General features: G+C 52.2%; 7 protein-coding genes across 7 annotated transcripts; 3 read left to right on the forward strand and 4 right to left on the reverse strand.

The window, feature by feature from the left end:
* Window positions 1–430: 430 nt before the first annotated feature.
* Window positions 431–2347, reverse strand: PV07_05350 (uncharacterized protein; the record flags this gene model as incomplete). The annotated part of the gene is made up of 8 exons (XM_016392235.1): window positions 2186–2347; window positions 2094–2121; window positions 1939–2036; window positions 1836–1890; window positions 1621–1787; window positions 956–1555; window positions 688–885; window positions 431–632 (listed from the first exon to the last, which is right to left on the reverse strand). The coding sequence occupies exons 1-8, from the start codon at window positions 2341–2343 to the stop codon at window positions 431–433; spliced, it is 1506 nt and encodes a 501-aa protein (XP_016249754.1). The 5' UTR covers window positions 2344–2347.
* Window positions 2348–3332: 985 nt separating this feature from the next.
* On the forward strand, window positions 3333–4707 carry PV07_05351 (uncharacterized protein; the record flags this gene model as incomplete). Its single annotated transcript, XM_016392236.1, has 2 exons — window positions 3333–3975; window positions 4028–4707. The coding sequence occupies 2 exons, from the start codon at window positions 3333–3335 to the stop codon at window positions 4705–4707; spliced, it is 1323 nt and encodes a 440-aa protein (XP_016249755.1).
* An 863-nt stretch (window positions 4708–5570) lies between these two features.
* On the forward strand, window positions 5571–6879 carry PV07_05352 (uncharacterized protein). Its single transcript, XM_016392237.1, has 2 exons — window positions 5571–5727; window positions 5806–6879. Exon 2 carries the CDS (start codon window positions 5839–5841, stop codon window positions 6724–6726), a length of 888 nt encoding a protein of 295 aa, XP_016249756.1. The 5' UTR covers window positions 5571–5727; window positions 5806–5838; the 3' UTR covers window positions 6727–6879.
* On the reverse strand, window positions 6591–8934 carry PV07_05353 (uncharacterized protein; the record flags this gene model as incomplete). Its single annotated transcript, XM_016392238.1, has 5 exons — window positions 6591–7791; window positions 7907–8326; window positions 8410–8435; window positions 8637–8759; window positions 8883–8934. The coding sequence occupies 5 exons, from the start codon at window positions 8932–8934 to the stop codon at window positions 6877–6879; spliced, it is 1536 nt and encodes a 511-aa protein (XP_016249757.1). The 3' UTR covers window positions 6591–6876.
* A 1024-nt stretch (window positions 8935–9958) lies between these two features.
* PV07_05354 (uncharacterized protein) lies at window positions 9959–11251 on the reverse strand (the record flags this gene model as incomplete). The annotated part of the gene is made up of 2 exons (XM_016392239.1): window positions 9959–10437; window positions 10489–11251. The coding sequence occupies 2 exons, from the start codon at window positions 11249–11251 to the stop codon at window positions 9959–9961; spliced, it is 1242 nt and encodes a 413-aa protein (XP_016249758.1).
* Window positions 11252–12102: 851 nt separating this feature from the next.
* PV07_05355 (uncharacterized protein) lies at window positions 12103–13170 on the reverse strand (the record flags this gene model as incomplete). The annotated part of the gene is made up of 1 exon (XM_016392240.1): window positions 12103–13170. One exon carries the CDS (start codon window positions 13168–13170, stop codon window positions 12103–12105), a length of 1068 nt encoding a protein of 355 aa, XP_016249759.1.
* A 1352-nt stretch (window positions 13171–14522) lies between these two features.
* On the forward strand, window positions 14523–19253 carry PV07_05356 (uncharacterized protein; the record flags this gene model as incomplete). The annotated part of the gene is made up of 7 exons (XM_016392241.1): window positions 14523–14823; window positions 14876–16088; window positions 17508–17703; window positions 17759–17948; window positions 18010–18479; window positions 18526–18966; window positions 19023–19253. The coding sequence occupies 7 exons, from the start codon at window positions 14523–14525 to the stop codon at window positions 19251–19253; spliced, it is 3042 nt and encodes a 1013-aa protein (XP_016249760.1).
* Window positions 19254–19410: the final 157 nt, after the last annotated feature.

The raw sequence follows: 19410 nt of genomic DNA on the forward strand, positions 1-19410 counted from the left end.
TCTATGATGACCCGACACTCAAGGTAAGTGTCAGTTAGGGTCGAGGGTTTTAGAGTCATATCATGTCTCCCCCCCCCCCCCCCCGGTGCAATCCATTCCCGTCGCCGAGCGGAACAAGTATGAGGAAGCCTTTCACGACCGGGAAAACCACGAGTCCCGTGATTTTATGGGAATAATACAGATATCAATATCAGCGACGCAACAAATCAAGGCAGTGACCACCGGCTTGATGCGGTGATATGCTACCTGTTCTGGATGTTTCACCGCGGAACGGGCGCAGCATAACAATATATAGATGTTCCTATGCTATTTGCCATCCCTCCGCAACGAGTCAAGTGACTTTCGAGAGCCCAGACCTCAAACTACCGACTTTCTGACGGTCTGAACTGCGAATGTATCTAACCAGAACATCCTTCCATTATCAGCCGCCTCAAAGCTTGTACCGGAAGTCCTTGTTCTCCTGGTCCGTGAGATCCGACAAACCATTCTCACACCCCGGCTCTCCGAATGCTCTATCTCTACGTCGATTCTCCCATGAGAGGTAGAATCTGAGAACGATGGCGATGAAGAAGCTGCACGAGAGGCAAGCCACCGTGCCCATCATACCGGGATCATACCGCGGCGCATCTGAGCTATTACTGTCTGTGAGTATGGATGCGCTCATGTAAGTGCCAGAGTGTAGCTTACGTCTTGAACATTAGAGGTCCAATGATATTTCCCAGACAGTATCCGACAAATACACCCGCAGAAAGTGTGGTCTTTTTCGTATATCCAGATACATTCGAAGTCCCAAGCCCAATAACTTGGACATATGCTGATGAAAAGAAATTCAAAAAGTAGAAGCCGGTCAGCCGTCCCCCGTTGTTGGACAGAGGGAGTCTCCATCTAGTTTTCAAACATCACATTAGCTGCAATAATCCAAGAACGGAGCTTCTTAGCGCAGATGTATACTGACACGAGACACCCTCCCAAAATAGTCAACATCGAAGCACCCATAATGATGTACAGGCGAACATTGGGGATCTTACTACCCAGCGTTGCCGAGCCTAGGACGCAGATAACCGCCATGGCTCCAGTCGGTATGTTCAGTAGCAATGCTTGAGACTTTGTGAAGCCCATACCACTTAATATGATCGGTCCAAAGGATGATATCGGACCATTTGTGACAGTGCTGGACGTGGCCATCAGGAAAATGCACCAGAAATTGACGCTAGTCAAACATTCCAGCACCTGCCTCCACTTGAACTGTCTGTTCGTGGACCCAACATTGTTTGTCTTTATCCGAGTCAATATCAAGGCCTTCTCTTCGGGCGTGAACCCATTCTCCTTGACGGGAGAGTGCGGAAAGAAGAAAAAGATGACAAGCGACCAAACAAACGTGATAGTACCAACGAGCAGGTACATATATTGCCAGGAGTCGAGGCTTCCTGAATTGATATGGCCGATTCCGTAGCTGATTGCTGGGGCGAATAGATTTGCTCCGCCGCTGGAGCTAAACCAGAAGCCAGACCGAAGGACCTGCTCGGCAGGGCTGTACCATTCGGAAGTAATAATCCTGGAGCGTCTGTTAGAGTGGGCAAGGTGTAGTTTGGTAAATCACCGGAATGCACGAGCACCCACATAAAAGTCGGTGAGATTCCACTCTCTACCACACCGAGGAAGAATCTGTTTGCTAACAGGCCGGCATACGTAGTGCATCCAGCCGTCGAGAGCGCAACTGTTGCCCACATCATGCACAGCGCCGCGCATGCTCTGTTAGCTGGGTATCTCTGGGTGATCAATGACACCTTCAACTGCTTAGTCGTATTCAATGTAGTCTGAGGAGCAAGACTCACTGGAAAGGCACCAGCGATGTATCCACAATAAAATATCATAGAAGCGTTCGAATATCTACCTCAGTCAGCAGTTTGACACTTCATCTGGCTCGTGTACCCCAACCGGAGACCCTGAAGGTTCAGGTCGGCTATGAGGCCATATATCGCTGCATGTCCGAGAAGCACCTTGTCATAATACTGTAGAGCATAGGTGATACACATCTACACGGGCAGCTTAGTAGGAGTTGTGAGCGAATGGTGTGATGAGCGTTTGCTTACAATTGGCATCAATTTAAGGTCGATTTTCCTGCATTTGGATCGAATAAGTCTCTGAATGAATAGTGAACTGATGTAGGAGCAGTTCCCCTTACCTCACCAGCTTTGAGTTAGGCACTGAATCGATGAGCCCTTCGCTGTCACCATCCTCAACGTCAATTATCCCCATTTTCTGTATTTGGTCGGCATTGTCGCTACACTTGCTGTCAATATCATTTCCACCCACAATGGCGGTTGTCTTGTTCCCTTGCATCTTGTGAAACTGCTGGCGTTATGCCCGAAATGATTTCATGGATCTTCAAAGGAAGAGCCAGTTACCGTACTGGATGGACTGAGTTGTGCTGGTCAGGACAGCACACCATTGAAATACGCATGGCAGACCGACGCTTCGGGTGCCAATCGGTTGCCCTCTTATATCTGCCACTTATGCTGTGCATTGACATAGAATCTACTCTATCGATGGGAGGCAGAGACATGTCGAATCTCGAGAACGGCTGCATGACAATCTCGTAAAGGAGAGCGGAACAGGTGCAAAGAGCGGGATAATGCGGAGGCCGCCTTCGAACGGAGAACGATTGCCCGCGAAAAGCCGGACTGTAGGCGGTAAAGTGCGGAGGGCGCTCAGAAGCGATAAGGAAGACCCGTGTTCGACTCGCCAATGACAAGATTGCAAGGATTGTCGCGCTACCAGCTGCTTCGTAGTCGAACAAGACCCTAGCTTTGTTTTCTTATAGGTACTTTTTCTTATAGGTACTGAAGCTTCCATAAACATGCCCCAGTCTATAGTTCTGATAGATGATACATCTGTCTATAACCTTCCAAGTTGGCCTTCGTTGTAAAGTAGTTGATGGAGATTCCTGTCGTGCTCCCGCCGCACATCTCGTCGGAAGTATTTGACCATGTACTCTGTACTTTTCGCAGAGTCCTTGGTAATGAAAATGTCCTTTCAAACCCCAAAGATCTTGAAGGTGAACGATTGTTGCCATATGAGCAGAATGAGTTTCGCTAACAGCTTTTGGGTGATCAGCATTTCGAGATCCGTTTCCCATCGGAACAAAACCAGGAGACGAAAACCGCTGCTCGGCTGTAGTGCTACCTGGAGAAGTCGCAGACGTCCAGTTCATAGTAAAGGTCGCCAACGAATACCACCTACCTCTGTGGCCCTTCTCTCGTGGCAAGAACAATGGGTATGGAGGTCCCGCATGCAGAGTCCAAGGTTCTATCCTTGTTAATCTCGGCCGCATGAACCGAATTCTTGAGGTGAATGACAAGCACTGCTATGCGCTCGTCGAACCGGGTGTTACATTCTTCGATCTTTACGATCACTGCAAGAAGAAGAGCCTGAAGGTCTATCCTTCGGTGCCTTCCCTCGGTTGGGGCAGCATCGTGGGTAATACCCTGGACCGAGGATGGGGCTATACACCCTTGGGCGAGCATTGTCTTGCGCAATGTGGCATGGAAGTCGTGCTCCCGACCGGACAAGTTCTGCGCACCGCCATGGGTGCCATCGCCGACAGTTCAACGTGGCAATGCTTCAAGCCAGGCTATGGCCCTTCGCTTGACTCCTTGTTTTTCCAATCCAATTTCGGCATCGTCACCAAGATGGGAATCTGGCTATATCCGCAGCAGGAAGGCTTTATGAGCTGCAATGTATCTATTGATCTCGAGGAGGACTTGGTGGTCCTGGTCGACAAATTGACTCGTCTGTATCAAAGTGATGTTTTGCAAAACCATCCGGTAATTGGCAATGTCATCCGCACCCTGGCGGCATCTGGACCGAGAGATCAAGTCTTTCGCGGAACCGGGGCGATACCAGATGATATAATCGACGCGATCAGGAAGCAACGGGGTTGGGGCTTCTGGAATGCGCGCTTTGCTTTCTACGGTATTCCTTCTGTGTGCATCTTTCAGTGCGTGAGACTGACCGCCAGTACCAGGCAGTGAAACGATGATGAACGCGCGGTGGTCAGCCATTCAGGCGGCTTTCTCTGATGTCAAGGGCTGCAAGCTCACAAACGAGACTTTTCTAGCTCGCGACTCATCCCGCCTGCTTCGTGCAGACGAAGTATCAGTCAGTGAGAGTGGTGGTACTCAGATCGGCCTTCCAAATCTACTTCGGTTGCAGTCGATCAAATTTCGCGGAACAAACGGCGGACATATTACCTTCTCCCCCGTACTGCCGCCGGATGGTGATGCAGTCTTCCAATTCTATCTCGTGGGAAAGGAGATTAGCGCAAAGCACGGGTTCGATTTTTACGCCGGATTTCATTTATACCCTCATCACCTCAACCATTTAAACTTGCTATACTACGACAATGACAGTGAGCAAGAAAAGGCCGCCGCGCACGCTTGCTTCCTAGAACTCCTGAATTCGGCAAGAGCCAGGGGATATTCCGAATACCGGACTCACCTCAACTTCATGGACGTCGTGGCTGCGCAATATGACTTCAACAACCACATTCATTTGAGATTCACTCAAGTGCTGAAAGACGTCATTGATCCCAACGGAATACTTGCTGCTGGGAAGTCGGGGATATGGCCGCGGGAATATCGAAAAAGCAAGACGGATCAAGGCCTTGGTTTGCTGAGCTCCTTGTCCCACCGCGGTCGACTGTGAAGGGGAGTACAATCCAAAAAACAGACAAGAGCGTCAGAATTCTGGCCAGTGGCATTATCTGCCTCTTCTCGTCGCTGACAATTCCTAATGCCGAACGTCTCAGGCCTGATTTGGAGGACCCGTTGATTCTTCTTCATGAGATAGTGTGACATCCAATGAAGTCATCTAAACATATCCTGCGATGCGCTAAAAAATTGGCATTGGTCGTCAGAATTTGATAGGACAATGATTATAACAGGTGAATAATTGAATGTTTACAAGACACGGTTACCACGACCGTCTAGCCAAATTTCATATACCGTCTATGATGTTCAGGAATCCTCAAGTCCAAGGAGCAGCAGAAAGCCGGCGGCCGGGGGTCTGCTAAACCGGAAAGAGTCCAAAAGTGTTGTCGTGGACATGCCATATGGTCTCTGCAGGAAAGGAATGCGTAGACGAGTAGGTGGAAAGTAGATCAGAGTCTGTGGCCGATTCCTGGATCTGTAGAATACATTGGCATCCTGTAGAGACGGCGTAGGCAACAAGTCATCAGTACGAGGATTTGCCGAGGCTGCCACACTCAGGGGGGGCACACTTCGAGGATGAGAATGGCGGTGCAATCTTTACTCTACAATCTCACACTCTCCTCAAGTGCTGTGGGAAGGCGCCTTAACTGTCGTGTCCACCGATTAGAAGCTGCGCCTGAAGGCTGTATTTGCGAAAGGCGAACGTGCTCGTAGAGGACAGCCGCCGCCGTCTCAGGCCTCCAGCCCTCAGGCCCCCTTTGTTGGATCCAACTAGCGTCAACGACCGGCAATGTGGAGTGAACGGTGAGCTGGAGAGGATGAGTTTGAAATTTGCTCAAACGTACTTCACGTGTGTCACATATCTCTTCTTCAGGCTCTCTGTACATTGTCCGCGTTGGAGGAAGCTTCGTGGTCATATAGTTGGCGAGCGACGATCCAGTAGACTTGAAAGCAATTCTCCACTTCTTACTGGCTGGCTGAGTATTTTTCCAAAGCCTAAAAAGGTCAAAACTAGGTATGGAGGCGTATCCGTGTCCAAATATCCAAACGAAGAGCCCTCATCCGAACGCGAGGCTGACTCCAGAGTGTAAAGAAGGGATTTATCTACCACCAAGCACATGCCACGATGACCACCCCAAAACCCACCATCATCCTGGTCCACGGCGCCTGGCACTCGCCAGAGCATTTCCAGCCGCTGGAGGAAGCTCTCCGTTCTCACGGCTATAGGACCGTCTCGCCGTGGCTACCAAGCATGCACTACGAGCGATTGAACGCGCCGCCCGTGTCAGGCATCGACGACGACGTCTCTGCGATCCGCGGGGCCATCGTCTCGGAGCTCGCCTCCAGCCCGGCCGTCGACGTGGTGCTGGTCTCGCACTCGTACGGCACGGTCCCCGCAGGTGCGGCGATCAAGGACCTCGACAAGTCCTCGCGTGCGTGGGCAGGCCACCGCAATGGCGTCACCGCGCTGCTAATCATCTCCGGCCTCCTCGCGCCTCCGGGGATCTCGCTGCTCGACTGGAACGGCGGCCAGGTCCCGCCGACGATGGCCATCTCAACCATAACCTCCCCAGTCGACCCGACGAGGGAGGTCAAAGTCTGCGCTCCCGTCTCCGAACCCGGTCCCATCGCTCTGTTCTACCACGACCTGGCCGAGAGCGATGCCCAGGCCGCCCAGCGGTACGCTTCTCTCTGCACGCCGCAGGTCTGGGCCGTCCATAAGACACCGGTGCCGTTTGCGCCGTGGAAACCCGGGCCGAAGTCTGATCCGGGCTTGGACTTGTTCTACCTGGTGTGTGAGGAGGACAGAGGGCTCCCGGCGGCATTCCAAAGGACCATGATCGAGGGGACGGACAGGGACATTGCGGCGGCGCACCAGGCCGGAAGCGCACGAGAGGATGAGGCGAGGAAGATCCATGTGACCAGCATCAACAGCGGACATTTTCCGTTCCTGAGCCGCGTGGACGAAACTACTCAGTGGGTCAGGAGGTGTTGTGGCGAGGAAGAAGTATGAAGAGCTTATAGCCCGGTGATACCAATGTCTTGCATTGGCGGCAGGTCGTGTCCCAGGATATCTGTGGAAACAATCCAACCTTGCAGCGTCGCTCAAACGCGTTAACATATCCCTCGTAGTGGCTAGCGGCAATCAGCAACGACTACTGCTTCATCTTCCACCTGTCCTCCCCATAGTCAACGCAGTAATCACGGCGGCCCCGACGCCGCTCCCATCCTCTGCGCTCGTCAACTCGATTCCTTCCAACCCTCCCTCCCCTCCCCCAGCCGCTTTGGCCCCCATCTTCATGTCCAGAATCTCCCTGACCGCGTCTTCCCACCGCTCCTTGAACCGGGGGTGTTTGATCGCCACGCTCCCGTCCGCGGCGACATGGCCCTTCCGCGTCCCGATCCTTCGACAGATCGCGGAGACGCCGCACGCACAGAGCCTGGCGCCGCGGATGGCGATGAGCTTTGCCAAAGCCTGGAAGAAGACCAATTCTGCCGGCGCGGGGCGCAGGTTCGAGAGCGTCGATTCAAAGGCACGGGTCGAGGAGGACAGGGAGGGCGAGGAGTCGTTCTCGAGGTTGGACAGGAACTCCGTGTCGATCGCGTAAGGGGTGTCTAGGGGTTCCTTCTGCTTGTCGTCGAGTCTTGCATCTTGGAGAATCACCCCTCGGGCGTGCAGGTCGACGAGGATCTGGCGGAATATCTCGCCCAGGTAGAGTCCCGCTGACATCTTCTCAAACGTCTGCTCTCCCGGCCGCGGAGACTGCTCGTCGATCAACTCATCGTATCGCGTCCTGGGCAGGATCGAGTGGGAGTTGTCAAAGGCGCCGTATTCGCAGTTGATAGCCATGAGCGAGTCATCGGCCCCTCCTTTCTCGGTCTCTGACGCGGCCATAGTCCCGTTCGAGGATCGACCCTTTCCGTGCAGCTTTGGTATACGAGACGCTCGTTCCATGTATGCCGCGTTACATCCCGTTCCGAAAATTGCGCCAATGATTGTCTCGGTGTCGTTGTATGCCGAAGCGATGAGCGCGCCGGTCGTGTCGTTTATCAGAGCGACAAGCTTTACCGGGAGGTCCTGCGCCGTGCAACACAGCAGTATCAGCACATCGGACACTCAAATGCCGTTTAAGACACGTCGAACATAGTAAGCAAAAAGATAGGAGATGATGGTGTTATAGGCGAGAACATACCCTTTTGGCTATAGCTCCCCTCAACATCTCCGCCGCGTCGTTACCTTCCACCCCTTTAACGTCCCATCCCTTCGTCCACGTCTGCAGGACTCCGTGGTCAATCCTGTCTTGAGTAGCTGGGTAGCTGAAGGTGAACCCGAGCGGCACTTTCCCCTCGTCTCCCATCACTTTTTCGGATTTTACGTGGTTTTTCACGAAATCCCCGAGGCGGTCGGCAATGTGTTCGAACAGTTCATCTGCCGTGCCGGTCTTGATCTCCTTGGGTAGTTGGTACTTCTCCTGGGTGATGTCGGAGCCTCCCGGTGTGCCGGTGAGCGTGATGAGACAGACGCGGAGATTGGTTCCGCCCAGGTCGAGGGTGAGATAAGTACCTGTTTCGCGTCCTGTTGGGAAGGAAGTAACCCATGTTATATTCATCGGCTACAGCAGGTCAGCATGTATAGAGAATGGGGGCTCTGCTTTGGAGACTGGAGCATCAATGAGACAGTGTAGGGAAGACATACGACATTTGACTCATGTTTTCGGAGACCTGATGGAACATACAAGTCAGCAGCAGTTCTATAGAAATGCCCAAATTGAAGCTCGACCGTTCACTGAGGCTTGAAGTAGCATTGCCTTTTCCCCAGTCAAGCCACTCGACAACCTTTCCATAGTCGATGGTCTCAGACCTCTTCCTATCCAAACAGCTTCGTGTTCACAGTCACGGCCCTCAAATGAGACAGGGGCTTACCTTCGTCGAGCTCCTCACCAAACCGATCCGTGATCTTCTTCAGCATGGCCGTATTGACGGTAAAAATCTGTTCCAATCTTCGGAGTTCTTCTCTCAGCTTCTCCGGGAGATCCTGGGGGATCTCTGCGGGCAATCCCAAGAGTCAACGTCAGCCTGGGTGACCTGTATTGTCTTGACCGAGTGATATGAGGCTCTTTTAATGCGAGCCTTTGAGGAACCACCAGCTAGGCTGGGTCAAGAACTCACCAAACTCGACATCTTCCCGGGAGAATTGCAGATTTTCAGTGTAAGCGGACATATTGTCAGAAACAGAATATGTTATGAAGAGGGTCGAAACAGTATTAGACGTTGGAAGAGGTCTGTTTGGCTTTCTCAATGTGGCCCAGACTTTTATATAACCGTTTCGAGCCAGCGGATTTGAATTGCGAACAATTAAAATCTATACAAGAATGGCCCAAGGAATGCCCCTAGTCAAACTTTAGCAAAAGAGATTTAAAAGTAATACACGCGTGTGAAGGGAATTCTGGGTCAGGCTCTCCCTCTTGTCTAGTCTCACCTTAGAAAACATACTGGGCTCATATGTATGGCATAATGGTCCATTTGAATGTCTCCTCACGACTCGGACGCAAGGATTGCGGGATCCAATATCGAAAATGACGTCAGTGTTTACATGTCGCGAGTTCTGCATGTCACCGTATGTCATATGGCAAAGATGGCCAAAGATGATGGTCCATGGGTCGCCGGAAGCACTTCCCCGCGCCGATCATCGTCACCTATGTGAATGTTGTATTAGAAGATGGATACTGCCTGAGTAGGGACGGAGAGTCAACGGCCAAGCAACTGTCTCCGGCAGCCCGACCTCGTTCCTGTTGGTCGGATACCGGCGCCCACTTTCAGCCTTTTCCAGCCTTATAGGACGTCCAGGACGCCTTAGTGTTGGCTGGTGAGGCTCAGGCACTGCGCTCTCGAGCAAGTCCATGGAATCGAGTCAGGCGTGCTCAAGGGTGGAGAGAGATCCTGCAGAATCATCGCAAATGGAGAGAGTCCATACATCCAGGAATCCAGATCACTTGACGATACTCAAGCAGTGAGGCTTCGTAGGTCTGCCTCCTAATAAGGGTGAAAATGGACCAGGGACCAAGGTTCCGGCCCAAGAGACAGAGAAAAACAAAAGTAAAAGGAATTCTGTCAAGATACTTTTCTAAGATCACAGGCAGAGAATGTCGATGGACGGTAATAATCCATGTCATTCTCGAGTCTGTCCGTTCCAGTTCTCTTTGCTTCCCGGATGCCTTGGCGTCGGTAGGTCCAATCTCTCGCTTTCACGCCCAGTCTCTTGTTCGAACGGCCGGTCCGAGGTCCTCTTCAGGCTCATCGTTGACTGCGACATCATGCTCACTATGGAGATGCGTAGAATTTGTATCGAGATTCTCAGAGTGTCTGCTGCGATTTCCTTTGTTGCCCGACTGACTGAAACCGAAGTCCTCGTCCTTGTCCGGTGAGATGAAAAATGCTGGACTTTCCGGACTGTGAGGGTGGGTGCCCCATTGCCCGGTCGAAGGCGACGTCAACAGTCCTATCTCTGCCTGATCTTGTTGAGATTTCACCTTGCTAACGATGGGCGTTGTATAGACGTCGAAGGCGATTGCTAGGCTCCAGGAGACGGTGGTGAGTGCGTACAGCCACTCTGCAGGTGCCCCCAGTGCCATGATACGGTAGCATCTGGTTCCTGGTGTCTGGATATCTTCAGGTTTGGACCCGTTGCAGCCGAAGATGGCTATGTTGGTCATTAGGGCAAGCGCTGTCCATTTGTCAGATTTCGCACGGAGCTATAAACCAATCATGGACTTACGAAATGCGAACACCAACGTTATAGCTCTCCACCACAGCAAAATCTTGATCACACCGACCTCTCGAAGCGCGGGATACTTTCGGCGTTCCAAATGATCAACCAGCAGTCCGGTGGATTTGATGGAGAAGACGGTGATCGCTTTAGCCGCGGTAACGAGAAGGTGGAGATGCCTGTTGGGCGTCGCTGCGGCAAAGACAACCCAGATACTGAGACCAGCTCCCACAACACTTGCGAGCCATCCTGCGCGACGCGTTTGCCAGCCTAGGTGGTCGTCCCGGGTGAAATAGAAGCTGATCGCGGTCGACGTGATGCCGAGAAGTACCACGCAAAAGGTCAGACTTTGATAGACCGAGAGTTTCTTCGAGCCAACGCAGCTCATGAAAGGAAAAGTAGAGTAGAGATCAGCGACCCGAGGTGGCTTCGCGCCGGTATGCGGATCGGCAGGTAAGGTGTAGTATGTGCAAAAGAGGAATAATAGCAACAACAACTCGAGCAGGGCTGCCGTGATTGACAAGAGCGCACGAAGAGGATATCTGTGGTCCCAAAGGTAGTCGAGAAGAGGGTTCCATGGTCTCGATTTCCGCTCGGATCTTCTTTCAATGTCCTGCCAGCTAGTCTTTCGGCGTTTGAAGAGGCGGTCGACCTTCTGACCCAAGGTCCCAGTGCGGACTATCTCGGGAGAGTAGTCATCGAGAAAGGCAGAGCCTTCGATTGCGTAGTAGCTGCTTCGTTGGGCAGCTGCAGGTCTGCGCAAGGAAGACATCGGCCATGGTAGAGTGATAGCACACTAGGCACCGCTGCGCGTTAGTCCCTCGAGAATAGAATAGAGGAAGGGAGAAAGTGACAATGACGAGCACGAAAACATGATGTTTTATTAGATGCCAATGTGGCGTCGACGGAGCTTGATCAATGTTGCAGAGCGAGTTGCGTCTAAAAATTGGCCCGTTGGCTTCGCTGGTCAGGCGTCCTGTATTTGTACCGCAACATTCGTTTGGTTGCTGGTAGCCTAAAGGCCAAAGTAGCCCAATCAATCACCAGGTGGGGTCTTCCTCAAGTGATTGTCCATAGGTGACAAACATCCAGGATCGAAGCATACAAGTACATACACTCTGGATCAGCTGGGGCGAGAAAAGAAGATGCCAGACGACACACCGAGGAGATTGACGGCTTAGCCAGGGGGCGATTATCCGGGAACAGTTCTCTTTGCAGTCAACGAGAAATGCGGGTGGTTGGTTGACGCGTATCGGAGGTTCAGCCTCATTCGTTCGCTTAGGATTCAGCTGCTCCTTCGGGACTCCGTACATAAGTGGCCTGCAGTTCTCACCGGCGAACACTCCACTCCGCAAGAGTGAGCTTTTTAACGAGGTCGCTGGCCCACCAGCCTCACCGTTGAGTGACCGAGACGGTCAATCGGCGCGTCGATACGGCGTATAGAAATCCATCGTGTTCGGACTCAACCTGTCTTGGGCCAAGTTCCCTTTCGCTTGCAGTTTCCGGGTAGATTCAGTCGCAATTTGTATGGCGCAGAGAAACAACCGTTGGCTGGAGTAGCATCGCGGAGATATGCTGATCCTTCTGAAGATCCAGGGCATCGAGAATTGAGAATACCCCGCATCATCTCAGGAGTCGTCTACCAGAAGCACCATCGCCAACCCTCCAAGCCATAGGGCCTTGCACTCCAAGTAGACCATGGCTCGAACCTTCGAATCCGACACCTCCACCTTCTCCGTCGGCTTTGTATCTCCGCAATGCCTCTCGAAGATGATCTGGCAAGAGCCCTCCCTTGTGCGGATTTGGGATATATTCTTTCACTTCCCTCCTGAGTCCCTCCAGGTCCCTCGCCAACAAGCGGGCTTGTTGATCGGTATAGTTGCCTTGCTTTTGCTTCTCCTCTAGCGCCTCTAACTCCTTCTGTCGGCGTTTGCTCTCCTCTTTCCTCGTCTCTTCGTACGCTTTGGCCCATTCGATCTGCACTTCACGCGCTCTCTCCACGATCTCGCCCACAAACCATTTACCGTAGATTCTTACCGCCTGCAGAGGAGCAGACGTGACCGACTGCGAGACAACAGAATTCACCAGCCGCCTGACTGTAGCGACATTGAGTGAGAGAGCCCGCCACTGGTTGTATCGCGCATATTGGTCTGGGTCAAGCATATCTGCCAACCGCTCACGGCGCTGCTCCTGCCTTGTTTCCTCTTCTTCAGCTTGCCGTCTCTCCTGTTCATCCATGGTCTCAAACATGCCATCAATGTCACCCTCGTCGTCCTCTTCCTGCTCAGCTGCACCTGAACGAGCGCTAACCACCGATTTTGTTCCGCGGCCGGCATTTCTTGAGGTACTTTCGACTTGACTGGCCGTATCGGCGGGAGCCTGGCGCACGGAGCGAGTATCTTCGTCGTTGAGTTGTTGTGATTTCCGAGGTCTTCCTCTCCCCCTGCCGGGGACTTTGCCGCTCACCCCTGATAAGAGACTGTTTGCGACACTACCAGATTCGGAGCGCGCACTCGTGACCGCGGAACCATATCGTCCACTTGCATCTTGAGCAGGAAATGAGGTTTGTCTGAGAGGATGTAGCTTCGGTCTCTTGGATGCTCCTTGTGCCGATGCCTGTGAACTCATAGAGGTCCGCTTCTTGGGATTTGGGAGGCTTGTGTGAAATGGAGATGGAGGCGAACTAGCCATGGTTGTAGTATTTTCGAGGAATCAGAAACGAGTAGATCAAGGGGGAGGACGAGGGATAGCCTAAGGTAGTGTTGACATTGAGATGATATGACTGAGTAGCGAGGCCAGCGCGGTCAATCAGGCGATATTAAAGTAACGTCACTGTAAAACGCAGGCGAAAGCCGCTTAAGACTATTCTTCATCGCTGATCGTGAATCTTGAAGATGAAGGAGCGGGCAGAAGACTGCATCGGCTAACTTTCCCTTGACGCTTCGGGCAACCTTCCACGAACCTGGGGCGAGGATCAGGGTAGCAGCCAACGTTCCAAGTTTACGGAGTACATCTCTTGTATCTACGAATTTCAATTATATCCCAAGTCACTCATATGTAGCAGATCTGCGATGCTGTTGCTACCTGAGACTCTGTCTTAGGACACTCCAATTATCAGGTCTGGAAAGATCGAAGTTTCATGTGGGAACTCGTTACCTGTCACAGGTGAATTTATAGATCTCTTCCCAGCGTCCATTCAGCAGATGTGAGGTCACTTAAGGCTGGCGAAAGCTTATCGACAAAACTATGAACGTCTCTCACTCGGCTGTGGCGATGTCAGGATGTGCCAGGACCCGCTCCCACTCCGATAGGAGGACATCCTCGAAGACCGATACCAAATGTCTGATTTTCCGACCAAGAATTGAGGCAGCTTAACATATCTTAAAAAGCTCCGCTGCAGGAAGAGAATACAGCCATGAGCAGGTTTCTATACGTGGAGTGCAAATGAGAAGGTGAAAATATCAACAATGGGTGCTAGTCATGGCAAGTTGAAACCATCGGCCCAGTTGAATTCTGCAGCGCTGAAGCCTGAAGCTGGAGCAGAATCTCCTTGCTCCTATTGGTGTGGTTCTCCTCCTATATTTTTGTTCTTTGGATTTTAGAATGAACGACAGCATATGGATGAACAGAACCGATATCACGAGGCTGAAATACCCCTTCCCCTAATGGCCCCCAATCCTTCAAATTTCTCCACCTCTTTATCTGAGCAAATCTGGGGTTCTCGGAACTTTTGACTAGTAACTGAAGGCTCTTACAGGCCTCCTGAGTCTTACCTCGGATATAGCAACTTGGTAAATTCAGAAGGTGAGGTAGATTTGTCTACGGTCCGGTCAAACCGGTGCAAGCCGGTCCATACCGGTTTGAGCAAAGCCTTCCGCCTCTGCGAAGGACCTTAATGTCGTTATTAGGATTGATCCTCCTTGAGCTGGCCGCCAGTGTACGCAGCTTCTACATATAAATTATGCAGGACTGCCCTGAGGATACCCGAGACTTTCAAAGCCGCCTTTTGTTTGGTTACAGTGACACTGAATACGCATTCCAGGATGTTCCGGGCCTTCAAAACTTTGTCCCTCCTTTCTATCCATATCGCCCAATACTGTGTTGCACAGCAAGTATCTTGCACTGATCTAACCTCACAAGCAGGCGATTCCTCGAGTTTGGCCATCACAAACGCGACTGAAGTCGCGCCGCAGACCCTTAGCTTTGCGCTGTTCGGGCCTTACACCAACGAGGTCCCACTATGTCGCGTTCAGGGAAATGTGAGGTATGGATTAAACAAGTCTGAAGGTATCGAGCTTTGGTTGCCGCCTTCGTCGCTGTGGAATGGGCGGTATCTGGTTGTTGGTATGACTTACCTCCAAGGCACAACCTGACCTCGACAAGCTGATTGACGAAGGGACCGGGGGTTTCGGAGGCATCATCGACTATGGTACAATGTTGCAGCAAGTCAATGCCGGCTATGCAGTCGCCGGTGGCGACTCTGGACATTTATTCTCAGCTAACGGTAACGGCATCAGTATGCCTGGTCAGAGCATCCCCTTCTTGCAGGACCCTGATGAAACGACTGAATGGATCCACAATTCCGTTGCGTCAATGACACCGCCGACACGATCACTGACGAAAATCTTTTACGGAAGGAGTCCCTCACATTCCTACTATGCAGGCTGTTCGACCGGTGGCGCACAAGGCTTCGCCCTCGCCCAATATCACCCAGAGCTTTTCGACGGAATATTTGCTGGATCTCCGGGTAATTGGTATAGCCACTTGACTCTCAGCTTCCTGTGGAACTATCTCCATGCACAAAAGGCCTTTCTGGACCAGGCCACTCTCAATTTCATCACAAATTCGACCCTGAAGAAGTGCGATAGCCTCGACGGCCTCGAGGATGGCGTGATCGGAGATCCACTCAACTGTCGTTTCAATATCTCAGAGATTGCATGTGCAGCGGGACAAGCACGTAACAATAGTAAAGGGATCCAGTGCGTCACGTCCGCCGAAGTGGCCACTTATCAAGCAATCCGAGCCGGTCCGAGCGAAGCTGGCACCGGTAGAAAAGTGTATCCAGGGTTCGACTTCGGGTCAGAAAGCTCGTGGCTCCTTCAAGAAGCGGAGCTGGCTCTCAACTTCACTATTCCGATACTCCAGAATGCAGTCTTCAAGAATTTGTCGTACGAATACATCTCGTTCAGTTTCACCCCTGCTGAGCTTGAGACTGTCGATTCCAGGGTTTCGCCTCTCATTGATTCTATTTCCCCCGACCTCCGGGCGTATAAGAACAGGGGCAAGCTGCTCGTCACCCAAGGTTGGGCGGATGCATACAATGCAGCGACATGGCCAATCGAACATTTTGAGCAGACTTCCGCGTTTCTGTCATCGAATGGCATCGCAGCCGGCAATGCTTCAGACTTCTATCGACTGTTCATGATTCCTGGGTATGGGCACTGTGGCCCAGCATCTGCTTATCCGCAGGTACCAGGTACCGTCGACACTTTGGGCACGCTGGTGTCCTGGGTCGAGAAGGGTATTGCACCTGTCGAAATAAAAAGTACAGGTCCTGCCGATGGAACCAATCGGACCAGAAAACTGTGTGCTTGGCCCAGGACTGCGAAGTACGTGGGAAAGAATCCAAACGATTGGGAATCTTTCCAATGTGTCGAGTAAGACGCGAATCCGATGCTTGATCTGTGGGTAGAAATACAGAGGTGAGAATGTCATTTGTTCGCGATGGTGTGGCCATATTATTCCTATTGTCCTATTCCAGGGCAGGAAGTTTCTGCAATGTCACCTCAAGACTACTATTCGAACGTTCCATTGCAGTAAACGCCAATTATCAGGGATCCTCTCGCAGAAGTGCCAAGCGACCAACCAGCGCAGATAGAGCTCTACCCAACCTCCTCGTTTGAAAGTCCTTACCCCCTCTCATACTTCAAGTCTTTTACAACCCAAGCGGTTAAGAGGCAGCTACTCGACTGTGAACCTACTTTTATCTCTGCCTATCCACTCATAGGCCATTCCTACAACGGGGTTCTCTACGCCTCCTCAGGACGCCTCCCCTTTCTGACCCCTTCGCCGTCTCTTCCTCTGATCGGGTTGTGACAGCGAGCCTGGCACGTTGGGCTTTAGCCGGCCCATGTCAAGGCGTGCGTGGGAGTTCCGGCATTGAGTTATCCCGACGTGTTGCTTCGAATGCAGTGAAATGCTCATGCGGCATTCGGCTCTCCGATGGCTAATTGCACTCGAGAAGTCTCCGACTACCAGCATCGTCACCGATAGGACAGCATATGATTTAGAAAAAGGGCGGGGCCTGGAGCTGGGCCTAGAGTCATTTGCATTTGTTCTTCGCTTCCGGTTTTGAACTCCACGGAAATTTGCGCTCTCCGTCCGGACGAATCCAACTAGTTCCTACTCGATCATGGAAGCCGCACTAGGGGAGGAGTACCAACGTTTGGCGTAGGTTCGTTGCGGGCGCACCAGACTTCGTCTCACAAAGCCAGCGAGTCTGTCCAGACTTGCAGCTGCTTGGGAAAGCTAGCCCTCGCTCACCTCCTTACTAATTGAACAGCGATAGCAATCACGGAGTAGCCCACTTGGCCAAAAAGGGAATAAGTTGACGATCCTGGGCCGTGCGTTGAACTTCGAACGGGGCAGATGAAGGCCGCTGCTCTACGCCCTGCGGATCTTGCACTCCCGCTTACAACAAGAGAGGGAAAGAGAGTGGTTCTAGAAGAGGGTGGAGGACACAAGGCTCGCCCACAATGTCAGCATTGCTGGCGGGGAGAAACGCGTGCTGTCCCCCGGGGCCCCATGATCCGGGGTTGATATCTCGCTTGTTCTCTTGCTTGTTCTGGCCCATCCGTCAAGGACCGTTGGCCGACAAGGCCAAAAGGATGGGCAATCGATTTCGATATAAGAGCGGGCCCTCCCCATCTATCATGGCTGAAGATTGTTCAGGCGAGTAGAGAGAACGCCATATATTTCCCTGCACGGACAAAATGGAGCACGTCGAGACTTTGAATCGAACCAAACAGACCCATCCATTGGAAAAACTTTGTGACATGTCTGTTCATTGCCTTTGGACTCTTCACATACGGATACTTCACCGGTATCATCGCGTCGACCCTCACCAAACCCAATTTTCTCTTATACATGGGCTTGGTTGACGGGGATGGAAACCCGACTCCGAGCTCGACTGGTCTGGTCGGAGCTACCACGGGCGTCTATCAGGTAAAGTCATGGACGCTCGTGGCTACAGAACCCGAAGAGCTGACCCCACGAACAGGCTGGTGGACTGATTGGCACGCTGGCCGCAGGGCTACTCATGGATGCGTATGGACGCAAAATGGCCTTTTTGATCCTGTCAGTGATAGGCGTTATTGCCCAGGGTATTTTGGCAGCCTCGCAGAACATCGGAATGTTCATCGCTTTCCGGTTCTTTACTGGCTTCGTCGGCTATTCCATGGTTGTCCTGCGTAAGTTTACGCCCTTGAGAATCTACGTACTCAACACCTCTCTAATCCTTTTCTGATATAGCCGCTGTCTACACCTCTGAGCTTGCCCCTTCACACCTGCGTGGGTTCTTGACCGGCTTGTGTGGTATATGGTGCGCCTTTGGCTTTGCGGTATCCACTTACTTCGGCACTGCCTTCTATCACACCGGTGCCATCGTTCAGTGGCGTGTACCGCTGGCCCTAGGTGTCCTCTGTCCCATGATCCAGGTTGTTGGCGGCATGTTCCTCCCAGAAACACCCAGGTATCTGTTGGCAAAAGGGAAAGATGCCGCCGCCCTTGCCGTGACATTGAAACAACACGCAATTGGCGGGGGCGAGGATTTTGCTCGAGCAGAATTTCTCCAGATGCAGAAACAGATGGAACTGGATCAGCGACTTGACGCATCGTGGATCAGCTTCATCACTAAAGCGGCAGTCCGGAAACGGGGGGTTATTGTCATTATCATGTCCTTCCTTGGACAGTCATCTGGCAATCTGGTCGTCAACAACTATGTAAGTTGTCCCAACCTGCTGTCCTGTTACCTTACTAATATGCCAGGGCGGGATCCTGTACACACGCCTCGGCTATGCCGTCTATGATCAACTGAGCTTCCAGTGTGGCTATATCACGACTGCAACGGTCTGCAGCGTTGTTGGCAGCCTTCTCGTCGACAAGATTGGCAGACGAAAACTGATGATGATCGGACTGAGCGGCTGCGCGCTTTCTCTGACCCTGGAAACGATCATTGTCGCCGTGTACGCCGATGCGGGCACCAATAAGGCCGCTTTGGGGGTTGGTGTCGCAGCCTTGTGGCTCTTCCAGGGATCATACTGCCTGAGCGTGGACATCTGCTGCTTCGTTATTTCCGCCGAGCTGTTTCCCAACCATCTACGGGCCAAGGGTGCAACGATTTCTTTCTGCTCTTCCGTCCTGACCAATCTGGTCTTTCTCCAAGCAGCCCCTACCGCCTTTGCGAATATCGGATGGAAATTCTTCCTGGTAAGGGGTGCCCGCAACTTATGTAGCGCCGCTGACAAGGCTGACTTGCTTCCCAGGTGTTTATTGCCATCACAATCGTTGGGATTGTTTGGATTTATTTCGTCCTCCCCGAGGCAAGGGAATTCCAATGGAAGAGATGGCGGACGTCTTTTCGCTGGGTGATGAAGTTGCCATCCACGCAGCGGATATCCAGATCGACCATGAGCACCACGAGATTAAAGTCAACCTGCACGACGAGAAGGCTTCCACGGACCATGTCCAGGAAGTACACAGAGAGAAAGAAGTAATGACTGAGAGTATTTCTACGCCGACAGTGTGAGGACAGCCAAATAGAACGCGGAGGGCGGACTCGCAAGTCTTGACGACAGGTGGCGGGGCATCACGGAGAAAACTAGTCTTCTGTTGTCCAGGAAAGTGACCGCAGAAGTTCTCTTAGAGGACTAT

The sequence above is a fragment of the Cladophialophora immunda genome, assembly GCF_000835495.1.
Source record: "Cladophialophora immunda strain CBS 83496 unplaced genomic scaffold supercont1.3, whole genome shotgun sequence".
NCBI lineage: Eukaryota > Fungi > Ascomycota > Eurotiomycetes > Chaetothyriales > Herpotrichiellaceae > Cladophialophora > Cladophialophora immunda.